This window comes from Prunus dulcis, chromosome 5 (genome assembly GCF_902201215.1).
Source record: "Prunus dulcis chromosome 5, ALMONDv2, whole genome shotgun sequence".
NCBI classification, from domain to species: Eukaryota; Viridiplantae; Streptophyta; class Magnoliopsida; order Rosales; family Rosaceae; genus Prunus; species Prunus dulcis.
Genome location: NC_047654.1, coordinates 10,544,972 through 10,561,368, shown reverse-complemented (window position 1 = coordinate 10,561,368; position 16,397 = coordinate 10,544,972). Strand labels below are relative to the sequence as shown.

At 42.8% G+C, this 16,397-nt stretch overlaps 1 protein-coding gene and 1 non-coding gene across 2 annotated transcripts; both read left to right on the top strand.

Moving 5' to 3' along the window:
* The first annotated feature begins 351 nt into the window (after positions 1-351).
* LOC117628337 lies at positions 352-3,978 on the top strand. Its single transcript, XM_034360757.1, has 4 exons — positions 352-1,044; positions 1,331-1,486; positions 2,447-2,518; positions 2,731-3,978. Exons 1-4 carry the CDS (start codon positions 892-894, stop codon positions 3,397-3,399), a joined length of 1,050 nt encoding a protein of 349 aa, XP_034216648.1. The 5' UTR covers positions 352-891; the 3' UTR covers positions 3,400-3,978.
* An 886-nt stretch (positions 3,979-4,864) lies between these two features.
* TRNAL-CAA lies at positions 4,865-4,948 on the top strand. Its single transcript has one exon. It is a non-coding gene; the product is annotated as a tRNA-Leu (tRNA).
* The last annotated feature ends 11,449 nt before the right edge of the window (positions 4,949-16,397 follow it).

The following is a 16,397-nucleotide window of genomic DNA, read 5'->3' as shown; positions in this document are numbered from 1 at the left end:
TGGCAGTATAAGACTCAAAATCTTCATCAATTTTAAGCTAAGTTTGATATCAGATATAATGAAGTAATGAACTGAAAGGGTTTCCACTCACCATTCATCATAAACTTATGCATAATACATAAATTTACGTTCCAACTCTAGAATCCCTAATACCTACAGGAAAAAAAAAAGGGCGAGAGTCAAACCCTTCTTGAGAATGTGATGTAATAAGTCACTATAATCCCTTCCCATATCATATATTCAAATCAAACGCCCCTTGTTTTAGGGCAAGCAAAGGCAACCACAAAGTCCATAAAGTTGAGAAGAGGAAATTGGGTTCTTATTCCTAATCCTATATTTTAATTCCTTGGTTTATCTTTGAGTAGTCCAGCACTCCAGCCAGTTAGTCCGGTCAGAGAAAGAAAAATTCCCTGGAAAAAAGGCAATCCAATCCAATCCAAGTATCATTTATCATTTCATGAATGGGTAGGCAAGGTGTAATTTTCAACCATGGTTTTGAGTTATGAACTTATGTCCAACAACCAATAAAAATAAATATGATAAAAATCCCATTATCCCAATTGCCCAGAAACTCTGGGAATTGGAAAAACTCTTATCCATGTATCCAAACACCCCCTCAAACCCATAAATTACTCAGCCAGCAGCCACAGGCCCAAACCAAACCCAGGCAGGCAGATGAGATGAGCCCTATAACACCTGTACAATAACCAATCCCTTACTTTCTTTCTCCCATTGGTTCTGGGAAACCAATTCCCATTCTCTCCCTCCCTCCCTGAGAATCTGGGAATTGGGGGAAACCAACTGCCAAACAAAAGAGAATTTTCAAACCCAAAAACCCCTCTGAAGTCTGATGCAAACGGAATTTGGGAAGTTGGAGAATTCGCTCACAACATGTTGAGCTCCACTTGCTCTCACTCTCTTATTCGCCGCCCTTTCCTTCAATCACCTGCCCCCAAAACTAGGGTTTCGACCCGACCCGGAGCTCTATATCCAATTTCCCGGAGTTTTAGGATCTTCGAATCTCATTCCAGGCCTTCCAGCACGGTAATTAATGTTCCCTCTTGTTTGTTTATCTTCATTTATGTCGATAATTTACAGTCTGTTCATAGCTTGGTTGCCGAGAAATGTATGAAAGATTGAAAATTTTGGACCTTTTTATTGACTATTCAATTGAGTTGTACAAAAGGGTAAGACTTGGTTTTTGTTTTTGTTCCAATTTTCCAGTGCTTTATCGGCAGCTAAACCAGAGGTGTATTCTTTTGTGTTATGCCCTTAATTTGTACTCAGTAGTTGTTCACTTCTGTGTTTTGGGTTACTTTTTTATTTGCAGAGATGGACAAGAATTTCATGCTTTAGACAAGAGAATTCTTCATCAGAAACCCCGAAAGCTGATTATATTGGACACTTGGTGCCTGAGGAAGTAGTTAAGTCCGAATTCGATGATTCTAAGGTGGTTAAAAAGGATTGGGGATTCACTCTTCGAGAGGTCATATTTCCTTGTTTTATTACTTTATTCAATGAGTTTGAATGTCTGGTTGTTCTTGTTGTAGTATGTACAAGAAGTGGATAGTAAATAGTTTGTAGAACATAGAGATTTTTATCAAAGTTACTATTGAGATTATTAGGGGGTTGGATTGAAGTTTGAGTTTCTGACATGTTGATTAACTGCCTTGTATCACATGTACATTATATGTGTGGTAGTTGAAAGTAGAAGTGTTAAATTGATTATAAACCTTACCATTGAAATAGTTTAAGACCATGAAACATCACTTGATCTGACATCTGAATGATAAGTAGCATTTTTTATTCAAGGATTTTCTTAAGAGTAGGCTGAAGATTTATGGTGTTCAAGACTATGGCAATATTCACCGCATCGCCTAGATGAAGTTCTTTAACTTTCATAGTTGCAGTTGACTTATAGTAAGGTGAATGATAAAGTTCATCCAGTATGAACATATGATTATTTGATGGAAATTTAGGCGGTAACCACCTTGACTAGCTGTTTTCAATACCACAAGAAGTTATGTTGTTTTTCCGGTATGTGAATTTTGGTGAGTGAATCGCGCCATCTGCCTATGGTGGTATGCTATGCTTTTAATAATCAGTAGTATACATCTGATGTTTGGTTGATTGAATGGGATACTAGGGTGTATGATTAGGACAAATCATGATCTTGCATTTGCTTTATATTTATGCTTCAATTGTCAGGATGTTGAAGGGAGAGAAAATGGTCTAGTTTTACCTCCATCAGAAACTAGGATGTTGGTTCCATTTTCGTTTTTGCGCTGCTGTTTAAGTGAATTTAATGATATACACACACGATAATGGAATCTTATTAATACGGCAGGAAAATCCTGTAACCACTTTTATTACTTTGATCTAAAAAAACATACCACAGGCTGCATCGAGGTTCTCATTTTTTCTTTCCTGGGGGGTTAAATTTCAGGCTGCAGATGCAGTGTTTAGGGCGATTGGGAGTCGGTGGAGTGTGCCATGGACAGCAGAGACCATAATGCAGGTAAGTGTTTCAATACTGTGTGATGAAACTTAAATATGACTAGGCGACAGTTGTGGATTCCAAGCTGTCACATCCATCATCTACTTTTAAAGGATGAGTTTACAAGAAAAAGGAAAATTATGAAGATAAGGTGTCTTAATAACCAGGACTTACAAAGAAAGAGACTTTTGCCCCTTGTTATTGGCAAAGTTGATGTGATATACATGATGCAGGTCATGCTCCTATGGGTTGTAGCTTTCTGGTTCATAGGTTCTTGGATGGTTCCATTTGCAGCTCACCTGGCAGGTTTCAGCAGGGAATCATTAACATTTAGAGGACAAGCCTTATTTAGCCTGGTGACTGATGTAACTGAGGGTCTTGCTGGAATTGTGATCCTTTATCGCTGCTTATCTCGTTTCCGTCCGCTTCCCCCAGATTGGTTCAAATTTAGCTTGAAAGGATCCTGGCAGTTGGATGTTGCTCTTGGATGCCTTATGTTTCCCCTGGTCAATCGGCTCTCACAGTTCAACCTCAACCTATTACCTCTTTTGCCTTCCACCCCTGTCACAATATCAAGTGTTGAGCAATCAATTTTGGCACGTGATCCAGTGGCAATGGCACTGTATGCGGTAGTAGTTTCGGTGTGTGCTCCTGTATGGGAAGAGATAGTGTTTAGGGGTTTCCTACTTCCTTCCTTGACCAAGTACATGCCTGTATGGTCTGCAATACTGGTGAGCTCGGTTGTATTTGCTTTAGCGCATTTTAATGTACAGAGGATGCTACCGCTTATTTTTCTTGGGGTGGTGATGGGTGTTATATTTGCACGGTCAAGGAACCTATTACCATCAATGCTCTTGCATAGCCTTTGGAATGGCTTTGTATTTTTGGATTTAATGAAATAAGCACAAGATTTGTTCTTTGGGATTCATTCATCGACCAATCAGATCATAAAGAAGCATCCAAATTAATGGTTTGCAATCCTTCAGGAGGTGAGAGGTCTGCCACAAGACTAGCAGCTTGCTCTCGGTCAGTGACAGTGATTAAACAAATTTCAGCAGATTGCAGTTCAAGTCCACTAAATTAATGTGAAGTCGCAGAGGTTGATCATCAAGGTCGAATCCCTTATCATCAAGAGGATCAGCGTGATACTTTGTTCATATGTAAGATGGATAACACAGGGGAAAAGAAAAATGGATAGAAATGATTCTTTTGGCCAAGAAGTTCTTCAAGTCAGAGGCATAGCAAAGCTCTTGTAGTTTTGTCTGATGACCACATTGTTGTCTTATTTTCTCCTCATTTTTCAATTCCCTTCTCACTGGCCTGTAGAATAGACTATTAATTTATAAAGCTAAGGCTGCTGAGTATGATAAGTACGCGGTGTGCCCTTTGTTATGTAAATGTTGTATTTGACTTGGCAAATGGAATTATCCTCAATGACTAAATACCAACTACACTAAAACCCTCTTATGGATTTGCAAACATCAAATTAAGCAAAATTAGTATTGGACTTGCCTCATCTGGACTGCTAGTTTTCTGAATTAACTGTCAATTTAGTTTTGTTTTTTTTAATACAAGTGATATTCTACGTTAAACTAATTTAAACTACGGGGAGGAGGATTTGAATTCGGGTGTAAAGTGGGGAGTTCATCCACTCTAACCAACTTGGCTAAGCCCATGTATGCAATTGTCAATTTAGTTTATTATTGTGTAAGTTAGTTCCTGTAAAGAAAAGTTCAAGTTTTTTCAGTGCATCTCAATATGTATTTGATTTAACGGTTGAGAAACATATATTGTTTTATACACCTTATTATAAAATAAATTGCCGAAAAATAATTAAATATATACTTTCTTGTAAAATAACTAGAGAGGAAACATAAGGGCCATTTAATGACATTTATATAATTTTTAGTAAAAGAGACGGGGAGAAGCAGATGAGATATAAGAGCACTTACCACCCCATTGTGTCATGGCAAGGGGCAAAGGCAAGTAAGGGAAAATACTATTCATGTGAATAGTGACTGTCTTAACAATTTTTTGATGCATTCCCACCCATTTTCATGGCAACCACCATTTACATGAGATATCAAGATAGGAATTTGTATGGATTTTAGTGTGGGAAGTGAAGAATATAGCTACGTATTTATAGAAGAAAAAAAATTCTGAATTTTTTGAATTTTTTGGTATTTAAATTGGCCACTGACGTCAGTTTGCCCAGACAAGTCTTGCCTTTAGGCTTGTCCAGTTTAGAAATGAGGGTGTATATTAGAAGTTAAAAAATAATGAATTTAAAAAATTGTTTTTTAATTTTGGTTTCAGAGCTCTAGTGTTATGATTTATAAAGTTAATTGTGGGTAGACGTTAACATAAGTCAGGATGGCCGAGTGGTCTAAGGCGCCAGACTCAAGTTCTGGTCCTCTAACGAGGGCGTGGGTTCAAATCCCACTTCTGACATTTGCCCTACAATTTTATTTTTATTTTTATTTTTATCTTTCTCAGGACAAAAATGTTGCCAAAAAGCCATGCCAAAGTCTCTCTGTCGCATAATTCCAAAAGGCAAAGTTGTTGCCAATCAAAATAATCCATTTCTCCCAGTTGCATTCTTCTTTTCCGATTTTTGTGCATCCCATTCACGCTGCGTATAAATCAAACATACTTGCAGCTATTGGGGACATTGAATTCAATGTCAATGTCCAGACACAACAAGTTGGTGCCTCCTCCATCAAGCTGATGACACCAAATATCAAACATGATATCTTTTCTGGCTCCACATCTTCTCCCACATTCCAAACAGATAATTTTTCAAGTCACCATGGTCTCAATTCTTCCAGTCACGCAAACAAACAGCCAACTTTGAATCCAAAAGTGACGCAGCACAAGTAACAAAGGTCTCAAGCGAAACCTTGAGTAACAAGAAAACTGAATTCCACCAGAAATTAAGAGAAATTCTCTTGGAATAATGTTATTAAAAACTGAGTTAATTAGAAACGTTAGACAAACCTGTCTAAATACACAACTCTCAACAACTCTCAACCCTTCAACTGCTAGGGGAGTTATTACATAAAACTGAAAAAAACAGAATTAATTCGGAGACTTAACTACATAACTCTGAAACTGTCCAAAACAGAATTTATTGGGAAAATTAACTACCAAACTTTGAATGCAGTTTTGGAAGGCCAAACGACCTCAGAATGCCAAAATCCATCGTACATCACAGTAAAATCCATCGTACGTCACAACAAAGCAGTGAGTTTGACTCGTGGCGTCGTTCCCTTTCCGAAATGGTATTTTGCGTCCTAATCAGAGCTCGGACAACAAATCTGCAAATTTCCACTACGTCCTTTTTCTAGCTCAACCGCGATAAAATCTGCCATCTGTTCTACATCAGTCCCCTCCACCTCCGAAGAACTCGACCCCGAGTTATGATCTGGATAAAGGACCTCATCTTCACGGAACTCATATAAATCTGCAACATTAAAAATATTGGAAATTCCCATGGAATCCGGTAACTCAATAACATAGGCATTATCATTGATCCGTTTGAGCACTTTGTAAGGACCATTTTTTTTGGTTTAAGCTTGCTATATGTGCCAACTGGAAACCTCTCCTTCCTCAGAAATATCATCACAGAATCGCCTTCTTGAAACACTTTAACTCGCCTATGCCTATCTGCAGCAGCTTTGTACTTAGCATTAGTTTGCTCAAGTTTCTGCTTGACTTCATCTCGAACGGCTACTACTTCCTCAGCCAAATTTTTCGCTGCCACACTGGTTTGCTGGCCTCTAGGCAGTTTCACCAAATCAACAACATGGTTAGGTATAGCAGTATAAACAATGGAAAATGGAGACTTCCCAGTTGCACTATGGACTGCACTGTTATATGCAAACTCCACCTGCGGTAGTGCATAATCCCATTGTTTTGGCTTCTCTCCACAGACGCTTCGTACCATATTGCCCAATGTCCGGTTTGTAACCTCAGTCTGGCCATCAGTCTGGGGATGGGCAGTGCTGCTACGATTCAAAGTAGTCCCAAACAGCCTCCACAAAGTGATCCAAAAATGGCTCAAGAACTTGGTGTCACGATCTGATGTAATGGATGTAGGAACCCCATGCAAGCGAACAACCTCCCTGAAAAACAGTTTGGCTATATTTGATGCATCAGCAGTCTTTTTGCAGGCTATGAAATGCGCCATTTTTGAGAACCGATCAACCACCACAAATACAGAGTCCACTCCCCTTTGTGTTCGGGGCAAACCGAGGACAAAATCCATAGCAAGATCCTGCCAAATATCGTTAGGAACTGGTAATGGCATATATAATCCAGTGTTTTGTACCTGCCCCTTCGAAGTTTGACAAGTGTAGCACTTGCGCACAATAGTTCCAACATCTCGTTTGAGCTGTGGCCAGTAAAATCTCTCCTCCATCCCTGCAATTGTTTTATCACGGCCTAGGTGGCCACTCAACCCTCCACCATGCAAGTCCCGAATGAGCTTCTCCCTCAAAGAGGAAACTGGAATACACAACTGGTTGCCTTTGAACAAATAACCTTCATTAAGAAAGTAATCTGCCATCGGCTCTTGATTGGTGCACTTAGTCCAAATTTCCCGGAAATCATCATCACCTTCATATAATTCCTTCAGACATTCAAACCCCACAACTTCTTGAGTTAGTGTGATTAACAATGAAGCTCTTCTACTCAGCGCATCCGCCACACGATTTGTCTTGCCGGAAGTATGCTTGATAACGAACGAAAATTTCTGCAAAAAAGTCACCCATCTAGCATGCATTTTATCAATATTTTTCTGGCTGTTAATATACTTCAACGCTTGATGATCTGTAAACAGAACAAATTCCTTCTGGATAAGATAGTGCTCCCATTGCTTCAAAGCTCGAACAACCGCATAGAACTCTTGGTCATAAGTACTCCACTTTTGACGTGCATCGCTCAACTTTTCAGAGAAGAACGCAACTGGCCGCTTGTCTTGTGAAAGCACAGCTCCGACTCCCACACCGCTGGCATCACATTCAACTTCGAAAACTTTCTCAAAGTTTGGAAGGGCTAGAACCGGCGCGGTGCAAAGCTTTTCTTTTATATCTGCAAAGCTTCTCTCTTGCTCCTCTCCCCAGCTGAACCGGCCCTTCTTCAAACACTCTGTGATAGGTGCAGCGATGGAGCTGAAATGCCTCACAAATCTTCTGTAAAAGGTGGCCAAACCATGGAAACTTCGAACTTCAGAAACTGTTTTTGGAGCTGGCCAGTCAAGGATTGCCTTGATCTTCTCGTCATCTACCTGGATACCATTCTCACCAACAACAAAACCCAAGAACAGTAGCTTATTTGTGCAGAAAGTACATTTTTTTAGGTTCACATACAGTTTATTTTCTCTCAAAACATCTAAAACTTGTCTCAAATGCACAAGATGTTCTTCTTTTGTGGTGCTGTAAATTAAAATGTCATCGAAATAAACCACGACAAAAGAGCCAATAAATGGTCGAAGAACCTGATTCATGAGTCTCATGAAAGTGCTAGGCGCATTTGACAATCCGAATGGCATCACCAACCATTCAAATAATCCGTCCTTGCTCTTGAACGCTGTTTTCCATTCGTCGCCAGGTCTGATGCGAATCTGGTGGTAACCGCTTCGCAAATCTATCTTGGAAAACACCCTTGAGCCGCTAAGAACATCCAGCATATCCTCCAACCGTGGAATGGGAAACCTGTACTTGACTGTTATCTTGTTGATTGCTCGGCTATCAACACACATTCGCCAAGTCTTGTCTTTCTTCGGAACCAGCAAAACGGGAACTGCGCAGGGACTCAAACTCTCCCTGATAAATCCCTTCTGCAGTAATTCTTCAATCTGCTCTCTTAGGATGTCATTCTCCTTGGGGCTCATTCCGATAATGAGGCAGATTCGGAAGGCTAGCTCCAGGCACCAAGTCAATTCGGTGTTGTATGTCCCGCATAGGTGGCAGCTCGTTTGGCAATTTTTCAGAAAGTAGTTCCTGAAACTGTGACAAAATCTGCTGCACGTCTTGTGGAATGTCACTTTCTCCTCTGCCAAGCTTCAACAACCCCTTCAACACCAAGGGACAAAAATACTCCGCCTCTTTGACAGCCTCGTTCAACTCCTGCTCGCTGCTAATTAGGGTTAGGAAACTAGAACTCCTCGTCTTGGGCTCAACAGATTGTTTTGAGGGCTTTGTAGTTGCCATTGCAATTTTTCGGTTGTTCCAAGAAAACAGAATTACATTATCTCGTCCCTTGTAAGTCGCATCCACATCAAATTGCCAAGGTCGCCCTAATAAAATATGGCATGCATCCATGTCAATAACATCACATAATACATCATCGCTGTAATGCTTACCAATGGACAGTGGCACACGGCAAGTCTCAGCAACACGAACCGAAGGGCCTTTTTTAACCCAACCTAGTGAGTAAGGGCTGACATGTGGCTCCGTTGATAGCTGCAAATGCTCCACCAATTTCTTTGACACGAAATTCTCGCAACTTCCATTGTCGACGATCACATCACACACCTTGTTTTTGATTGAGCAGAGGGAACGAAAAATACTATGACGCTGCCCTTCCTCCTTTGGTGCCAAAAGAACTCTCTGCAAAACCAAGGTAATCCTCTCCATTCCTTCCTCAATTGCAAATTCAGCCCCTGCATAATCATCTTCCCCGACTTCATCTTTTTCCTCATCTTCATCGACCTCCTCGATAAAGTTAGCCTGCTTTCGCTCTGGACAAACATTAGAACGATGCCCTAGTTTTTGGCAACGGTAACATATGTCCGTCATGGGCTTAGCATACGGATTCTGGGATTGGTTTCGGGACTACCCTCTATTGAAAGTCCGGCTGCTGCTTTCGTTAAAGTTTTTATTTTGGACAGTTGTCGCTGGTTTCATCGTTCCTCCAGGTTGCTGCTACACTTTCCCCTTATCTCCGGAGCCACTAGAAGCACCAGTAGCATATTCAGAGGCTTCCGTCGTGTTCTTGCGGAAGTTGGGTTGGCGCTTCTCCTTCTCCAACAGTTCAGCTTTCATCGCCATGTTAATCGCCTCTTGCAAAGTCCATATATTCTGCATACCAATTTTTTCTTGGATGGAAATCTTCAGCCCATTGTTATACCTCGCGACCTTTTGATTGTCAGTCTCGGTCAAATGGTTTCGCTCTGCCAAACGCATGAATTCTTCGGTATATTCAGAAATCGAACGGTTGCCTTGCGCACAACCTAGATACATACGGTATAGAATCTGCTCATAATCTGTGGGCAAGAATCGTTCCATCATAAGCGACTTCATCTTCCGCCATGTACGAACCCGCTGCTTTCCTTGCCTCTGCCTTGAATTTTGCAATTGATCCCACCATACAACCGCTGTAGCTTTTAGACGGAAAGCTACCATCTTCACCATTTTATGCTCAGGAACTCCATAATATCGAAAAACCTCTCCACTTCTACAAGCCAATCCAAGAAGTCTTCAATCTTCAGATTTCCCCAAAAGTTAGGGATTTCGGCTTTAATCCGATAATCGCCAAAATTTTCGTAATTACGATTACGACGATTATTAGCCGGTGGTGGTGGTTCCTCAAGTTCTTCTTCTGACTCTGACTCGCTATCCGGAATATGTTGCCTCCTATTATCTCTTCTCTCGCCATCTCTACCTTCTCTTCGATTGTCTTCCCTGCCTTCTCTTCTTTCGTCATCTCTGCCACTTCTTCTATTGTTGCCACCAAGAGCTTGCAACAACAATTCTCGCATCTCCCCAAATTGGTTGGTTAGGTTGTCGATCCGTTGGTTTTGAGCGTCCAGATCCGCTCGAGTAATTGGGGCTGGGACATCAGCTTCTCGATCACCCATGATAAGACAAGACAAGAATACCGAGACGGGAGAGACCCGCTCTGATACCACTTGACGCAGCACAAGCAACAAAGGTTTCAAGCGAAACCTTGAGTAACAAGAAATCTGGATTCCACCAGAAATTAAGAGGAATTCTCTTGGATAATTTTATTAAAACTGAGTTCAGAAATTAGACAAACCTGTCTAAATACACAACTCTCAACCCTTGAACTGCTAGGGGAGTTATTACATTAAAACTGAAAAACAGAATTAATTCGGAGACTTAAGTACGTAACTCCGAAACTGAAAAAAAGAATTTATTCGGAGAATTAACTACGAAACTTTGAATGCAGTTTTGGAAGGCTTGCCATTTTTTTGCTGTGGCTCAGATACAGTGGAGCAGGTGCACCTTTATACTATAATTACGTACCACCTGATGTGACCCCACATTGCATAATAGCGGTGGCTGGTTCTGATTCCAATGGAATCTGCTTTCAACCTTCTTGCGAAAAACAAAAGGCTATCCCTAGCAAACTTTGAATCTATTGGAGAGAAAAAACCAAGGCAAAACATAAGGCCTTCGCTCTTTGAGGCTTATAAAAACTTGTATTGTAAGATCCCACATCAACCAACGGAGAGGGGGTGATGTGCCTTATATGTGCACACCCGCATCCATCTAGCACGAGGCCTTTTGGGAGCTCACTGGCTTCGGAGTCGTAGGAACTCCCAAGTTAAGCGAGTTGGGGGCTAGAGCAATCCCAGGATGGGTGACCCACTGGGAAGTTGCTCGTGAGTTCCCAGAAACAAAACCGTGATGGCAGAGAGGGGGGCCCAAAGCGGACAATATCGTGCTACGGTGGAGTTGATCCCAGGATGTGACAATTTGGTATCAGAGCCACTCTGCCGTGTGGTGCAAGTGTGCCGACGAGGACGTCGGGCCCTTAAGGGGGGTGGATTGTAAGATCCCACATCAACAAACGGAGAGGGGGTGATGTGCCTTATATGTGCACACCCGCATCTATCTAGCACGAGGCCTTTTGGGAGCTCACTGGCTTCGGAGTCGTAGGAACTCCGAAGTTAAGCGAGTTGGGGGCTAGAGCAATCCCAGGATGGGTGACCCACTGGGAAGTTGCTCGTGAGTTCCCAGAAACAAAATCGTGTGGGCAGAGAGGGGGGCCCAAAGCGGACAATATCGTGCTACGGCGGAGTTGATCCCGGGATGTGACATGTATATTGCAAGGATAGCATTGTTTTACTATATTATTCAACTAATTGTCATGCGTGATAATTATTTTACATGATGGTGTTTGACTAATAGCAAGAGTGTTGAGGTGTCAAGACTGTTTCGTTAATTATGGGTGTTAGTTTGTATTAGCTGTTGTAATAGTCACATGTATCTTTCAGTTAGTTAGGAAGAGCTAGCTTAATTACTAAGCAAATCCCAAAGTATAAAAGGCTCTGGGCACTGTAATATTCATTAATCAGAAAAGAACTCTCAGATAATATTCTCATTTTCTCTTTGATTTCTCGATTCTTCTTCTTCTTCTCAATTCTTCCTCATTCGTAAACAAGCGACACATAATTGATTGGAGATAGCAAAATAGTGCAATCCCCATTACATGCACGTTCTTCTCCCGAGACTTACTAAAAACAGAGGGCCTTATTCTTAAGGCTGTACATACACAGCCTCCAATACAGGATAATCAACTTGCCATTGTACCTTACGAGGGAAATATTCTCTTCCATAGTTTAGATTGCAAATCTAGACCATCTAAGGGTATTAATTTTTGTCTATATGCATAGTTCACATTACAAATAAAGAGACTTGTATTCACAGATTAAGTTGAATTTAGACGCTCATTTAGATCTTTTCGGATGAGTGCAAACAACATTACCAATCTAACCATATACAAACTGAGGGAGCAAATTTTCCCACGAGAATATTCGCCCAAGATTCCTTCATCTTCTCCGCCTCTCTTTCTCCCTGCAAAACAGATCGGAGTAAAAGGACCACACCTGGGGGGTGTTGGCCAAAGGCCCTCCGATGCCTAAGTTAGGTAGGGTAATTCAAGGAAAACCGGGTGGCCGGAGCCGTGTGTGGTGGCCGGAGCCTTGTGTGAGAGAGAGAAAGAGAGGGGGTGGCTAGGGTTTTTGAGAAATAACTTCTGTAGAGTTTTAGTAGGAATTTAGACGTACCTCAACCCTTGTGTATGGCTATGCTTTTATAGAGGTCTCGGAGGCTAGGGTTTCAGAGGAATAATTCCGTAGATGGAAGGGAATTATTCCTCCCTTTTTTGGAATTGATTTGATTAATTAGGGATTTGATTAATTAGGGTAAATCAAATCCCTAATTGTGGTAGGTATCAAATCAATCCTGATTCAATTTAGGCAATTCCTCATTTAATTGGGGATCGTGGTAATTAACCAAATCAAATCTCAACCTAATTAGGTAACGGTCAATTTAATTGGATAATTCCCAATTAAATTGAGTAACTCCTAATTAGGTTGATTGATTCCCAATTTGGTCAAATAATCCCCAAATGGTAGGAATTATTTGACCTAGGGTTTGATTTAATTAGGTTCCCACAAATGCCCCCCAGCTTCTGCATGGCGCGTGGTGGCATGTAGGAGATGTAAATTATCCGTTGGGCTGTCCAGCTGTAACTGGGCTTCCTTCGTGGACTTGGGCTCCTGCGTAGAGGAGGTGTTTGACTTGCCAATTTTATGAACTCCCAGGTTGGAAAGAATTTGCGATTCCTTGTAGGTCAAGGAATTTTTATTCTTATAAATGTAGGGCTCCTCCAATTTATTCTTCACATCCAAAATCCATTCTGATTTCATTAGTGAGAGAGAGTAAGCTTTGGAGAATTTTTCCCTTCTTCTTGAGCTCTTGTCTTCATCGCATACCCAAGGTAATTTAGACTTGAGTTATATATATATATATATATATATATATATATGTTTTTTTTTCTTTGTTCCAATTTTTGGCAGCTTGGATCATGCTTCTAGTCGATGTGGGGAGCTGAATGGGATGCACGTCTATGCCTTGGAGCATAGCTGGAGGTGTTGGCAGTTCAGCAGGTTGGGGTTTGCACATCTTGGGCTCGAGCATGGAGGCCTGAAGGTTTCTGACCTGGTGCGGATCGTGGGCTTGCGCAAGAAGTGGTGGAGCTGGGCTGGCACTACATGGACTCGAGCTGGGCCTCCTGCTGCGTGCTGGGCTGAGATGCGAGCTGGGCCGTCGCTGGATGAAGTCGGTGGGCTCGAGCTGTGCGCGCGTGCAGGCCAGGCTGAGAAGGAGCGCTGGGCTGGAGCGAGGTGGGCCGCGAGCTGGATGGAGTCTACGGGCCTGGTCGATTGCGCGATGGGCCGAGCGCTGCTGGGCTGACTCCCTGGGCTGATCCAAGCAGCTTTGTTTTGTTTGTTTGTTTGTTTTTTTTTTTTTTTTTCTTTTTGCATTCTAACATGTAGAATTTTTTCTTTTTGTAGCTACTTGTTGATCAACCATGTCCTCCGGAGATGGTAGCAAGGCTCCCAGTTCTCAAGTCCCTTTGTATTTATGGGGAGGCTCCATAGTGCATAGCAAGAAGTTTGTGGCCAACTTGCATCGCGTCACGACTGATGCTCAATTCCAAAAGTGGCGAGCTGCTTATGCCTCTGCCATTCCAGATGACGTGCGAGTTAAGCTATTGAAGTCTCGGAAGGACAACGAGCCTTTGGTGGATGCGAATGATCTTGATGCTAGGATCATCACCTTCCGTCCCTTTTACTTCTCCTTGGGCTTCAAATTCCCGCTGTCAAAGCTTTTCAAGGAGGTGTTCTGCGCCATGGGGTGTGCCCCGAGCCAATGTACTCCAAACGTTTACCGGGCGATCATGTGCTTCGAGAATCTGAGTCGTTTCTTCATGTTGGAGCTGACGGTGCGAGAGTTCTTTTATTTTTTCGAAGTGAGGCACTTTGAGCGGTATGCCCAAGTTCGCGTCTATAAGGCCAAGTTGTTCAACAGTCTTAGTCAAGGGGATCACGCTTGGCATGACGATGTGTTGGAGGTCAACGGACGGTGGGAAGGCGACGTTGGTGACGGCCCACTTGTTCCTATCACCTATTGCGATGGTATGTCTCTTTGCAATTTTTGATGCGCTCCTTTTATTTGAATTTCTTGAAGTGTGGCTGACTAACTTCTGTCTTCTGCTTGCAGTGAGTGACATCAGCAAGCAATTGGAGCTTGGGCCGGACATGGCTAAGGTCCGTCGTGCTTTGAACATCCCTCCAAGGTTTCGCGAGTGGCACTGGCTGTTGAGTGGGTACCGGGAGGAAGACGGTGGTTTGCCCCCTGTCGAGGATGTCGAAAGGTGGAAGCAGAACGGTCCTGACCCTGATGATCTGCTTGGCGGACAGGAAGAATGTTCTGCTGAATCTCTCTCAAAGAGAAAAGCTGCCGCCAAATCTCCGAGAGGTGAAGCTACTTCTCCGCATGCAAAGGATGGGTCTCCATCGAGGAAGAAACCAAGGCCTTCTTCTGCTGAGAAAACACAAGTGGGGTCTACTCCTTCATCATCTGCCAGGGTCAAGCATCTCGTGGGTGCAGACAGCACGAAGGTTGGTGGTATGCGCGGTATTCGGGGTGTTCTGCCCGAGTCTCCTGCTGACACGCCCGAAACCCATGATATGTTTCGTGAAGCGGCTCGTGCCCGACCGAGTTCTGCCGAGCGTCAAAGAGATGCAAACATTCCTCCTAGAAGTTCGAGTCGTTTGCACCGGTCCAAAGATGAAGGTCGAAACAGGAAGTCTGCCCGTGATCCAGAATCATTGACTCCTTTGGAGATGAAGTTGGCGGAGGCTAAGAAGATGAGAGAGTCATCTGCCCGGGCTAAGGGCTCTTCCTCCACGTCGGCAGTTGGTCCTAAGGTGAACAAGCCTAGCTCTGTAGGGGATGCATGCATATCTGATCTGCTTAAGACGAACTTCTTGTCAAATCCATCGTCCTGTGCTGAGTTGGTTGATCACATCCGTCAAGCTGGCGATCTTGGTACTTTCTCGTGCCTTTCCTTGGAAAAACAAAGGGAAGCGTCATTCCATTTGATTCAAAAAGGACTGATTTTTGCTGCTGAGACTATTCGGAACTCATCTGCTGTTGCCCCCTCTTCTGCCCAACTCAGCGAGTTGGAGAAGAAGAATGCTGAATTGGCCTGCCAGCTTTCCGTCGAGCAGGCCCGCTATGAGAAGAAGTTGTCTGATTTGAGGGTGATGATATCTGGGCTGAAAAGCTCTCTTACCGAGAAGGATTCCGAGCTCAACTCTTCTGCTGTTGATTTGGCTAGTCGAAAAGAGGCCTTCTTTCGTCTTGAGCGTAAGAATGCCGACATCTCCCTTAGTTATGACAAGCTCCTCGCTAGATTTCATGCCTATCATAAGTCTGCTAAAGAATCCAAGTCTGAAGCCACCATAGATGCGTACAAGTTGGGCTACCTGCACTGCGCAGATGGGATTGATTCCTTGTATGCGATTGACGATGTAGACATCGAGACGCTCCTTCCCAACTCACCCCCTATGGAAGGGGGAGTTGAGGAACAGGCAGCCGGAGAGGATGATACAGAGGTTATGGTACAGGCAGATGGAGTTGCTGATGACGTAGCTAGTCAGGTGGATGCCGAGGAGGCTGCCGCTTAAAAAGTCTTCTGCTAGCGTCTCCAAGTAGACGAAGACTCTTTTTTGTTTCTTTTCAGCCTTTGTAGTCTGCTTTCTTGTTTAGAATAACTGGTCTTATTTGACCATTTTCTTTTTGTTGAACTTTGGCCGGTTGGTCTGTTTGTTATGGAAATTTTGGTTACATTTTCCAACTTCAATTCGCATATTTGACTTGTGAACTACTTGAGTAACCAGCCTATGTTTTGATTGCGCGTCTTCCTTTAGAGATTTGCGAGTACCAGGGTCCCCCTTGAAGGACTCCGGGCATGCTCTGCATATCCTGTAGGATGATTTCCCTTTGGAAGTTGGTGAGCACCAGGGTCCCCCTTGAGGGACTCCGGGTGTGTTCTGCACATCCGTAAGATGATTTTC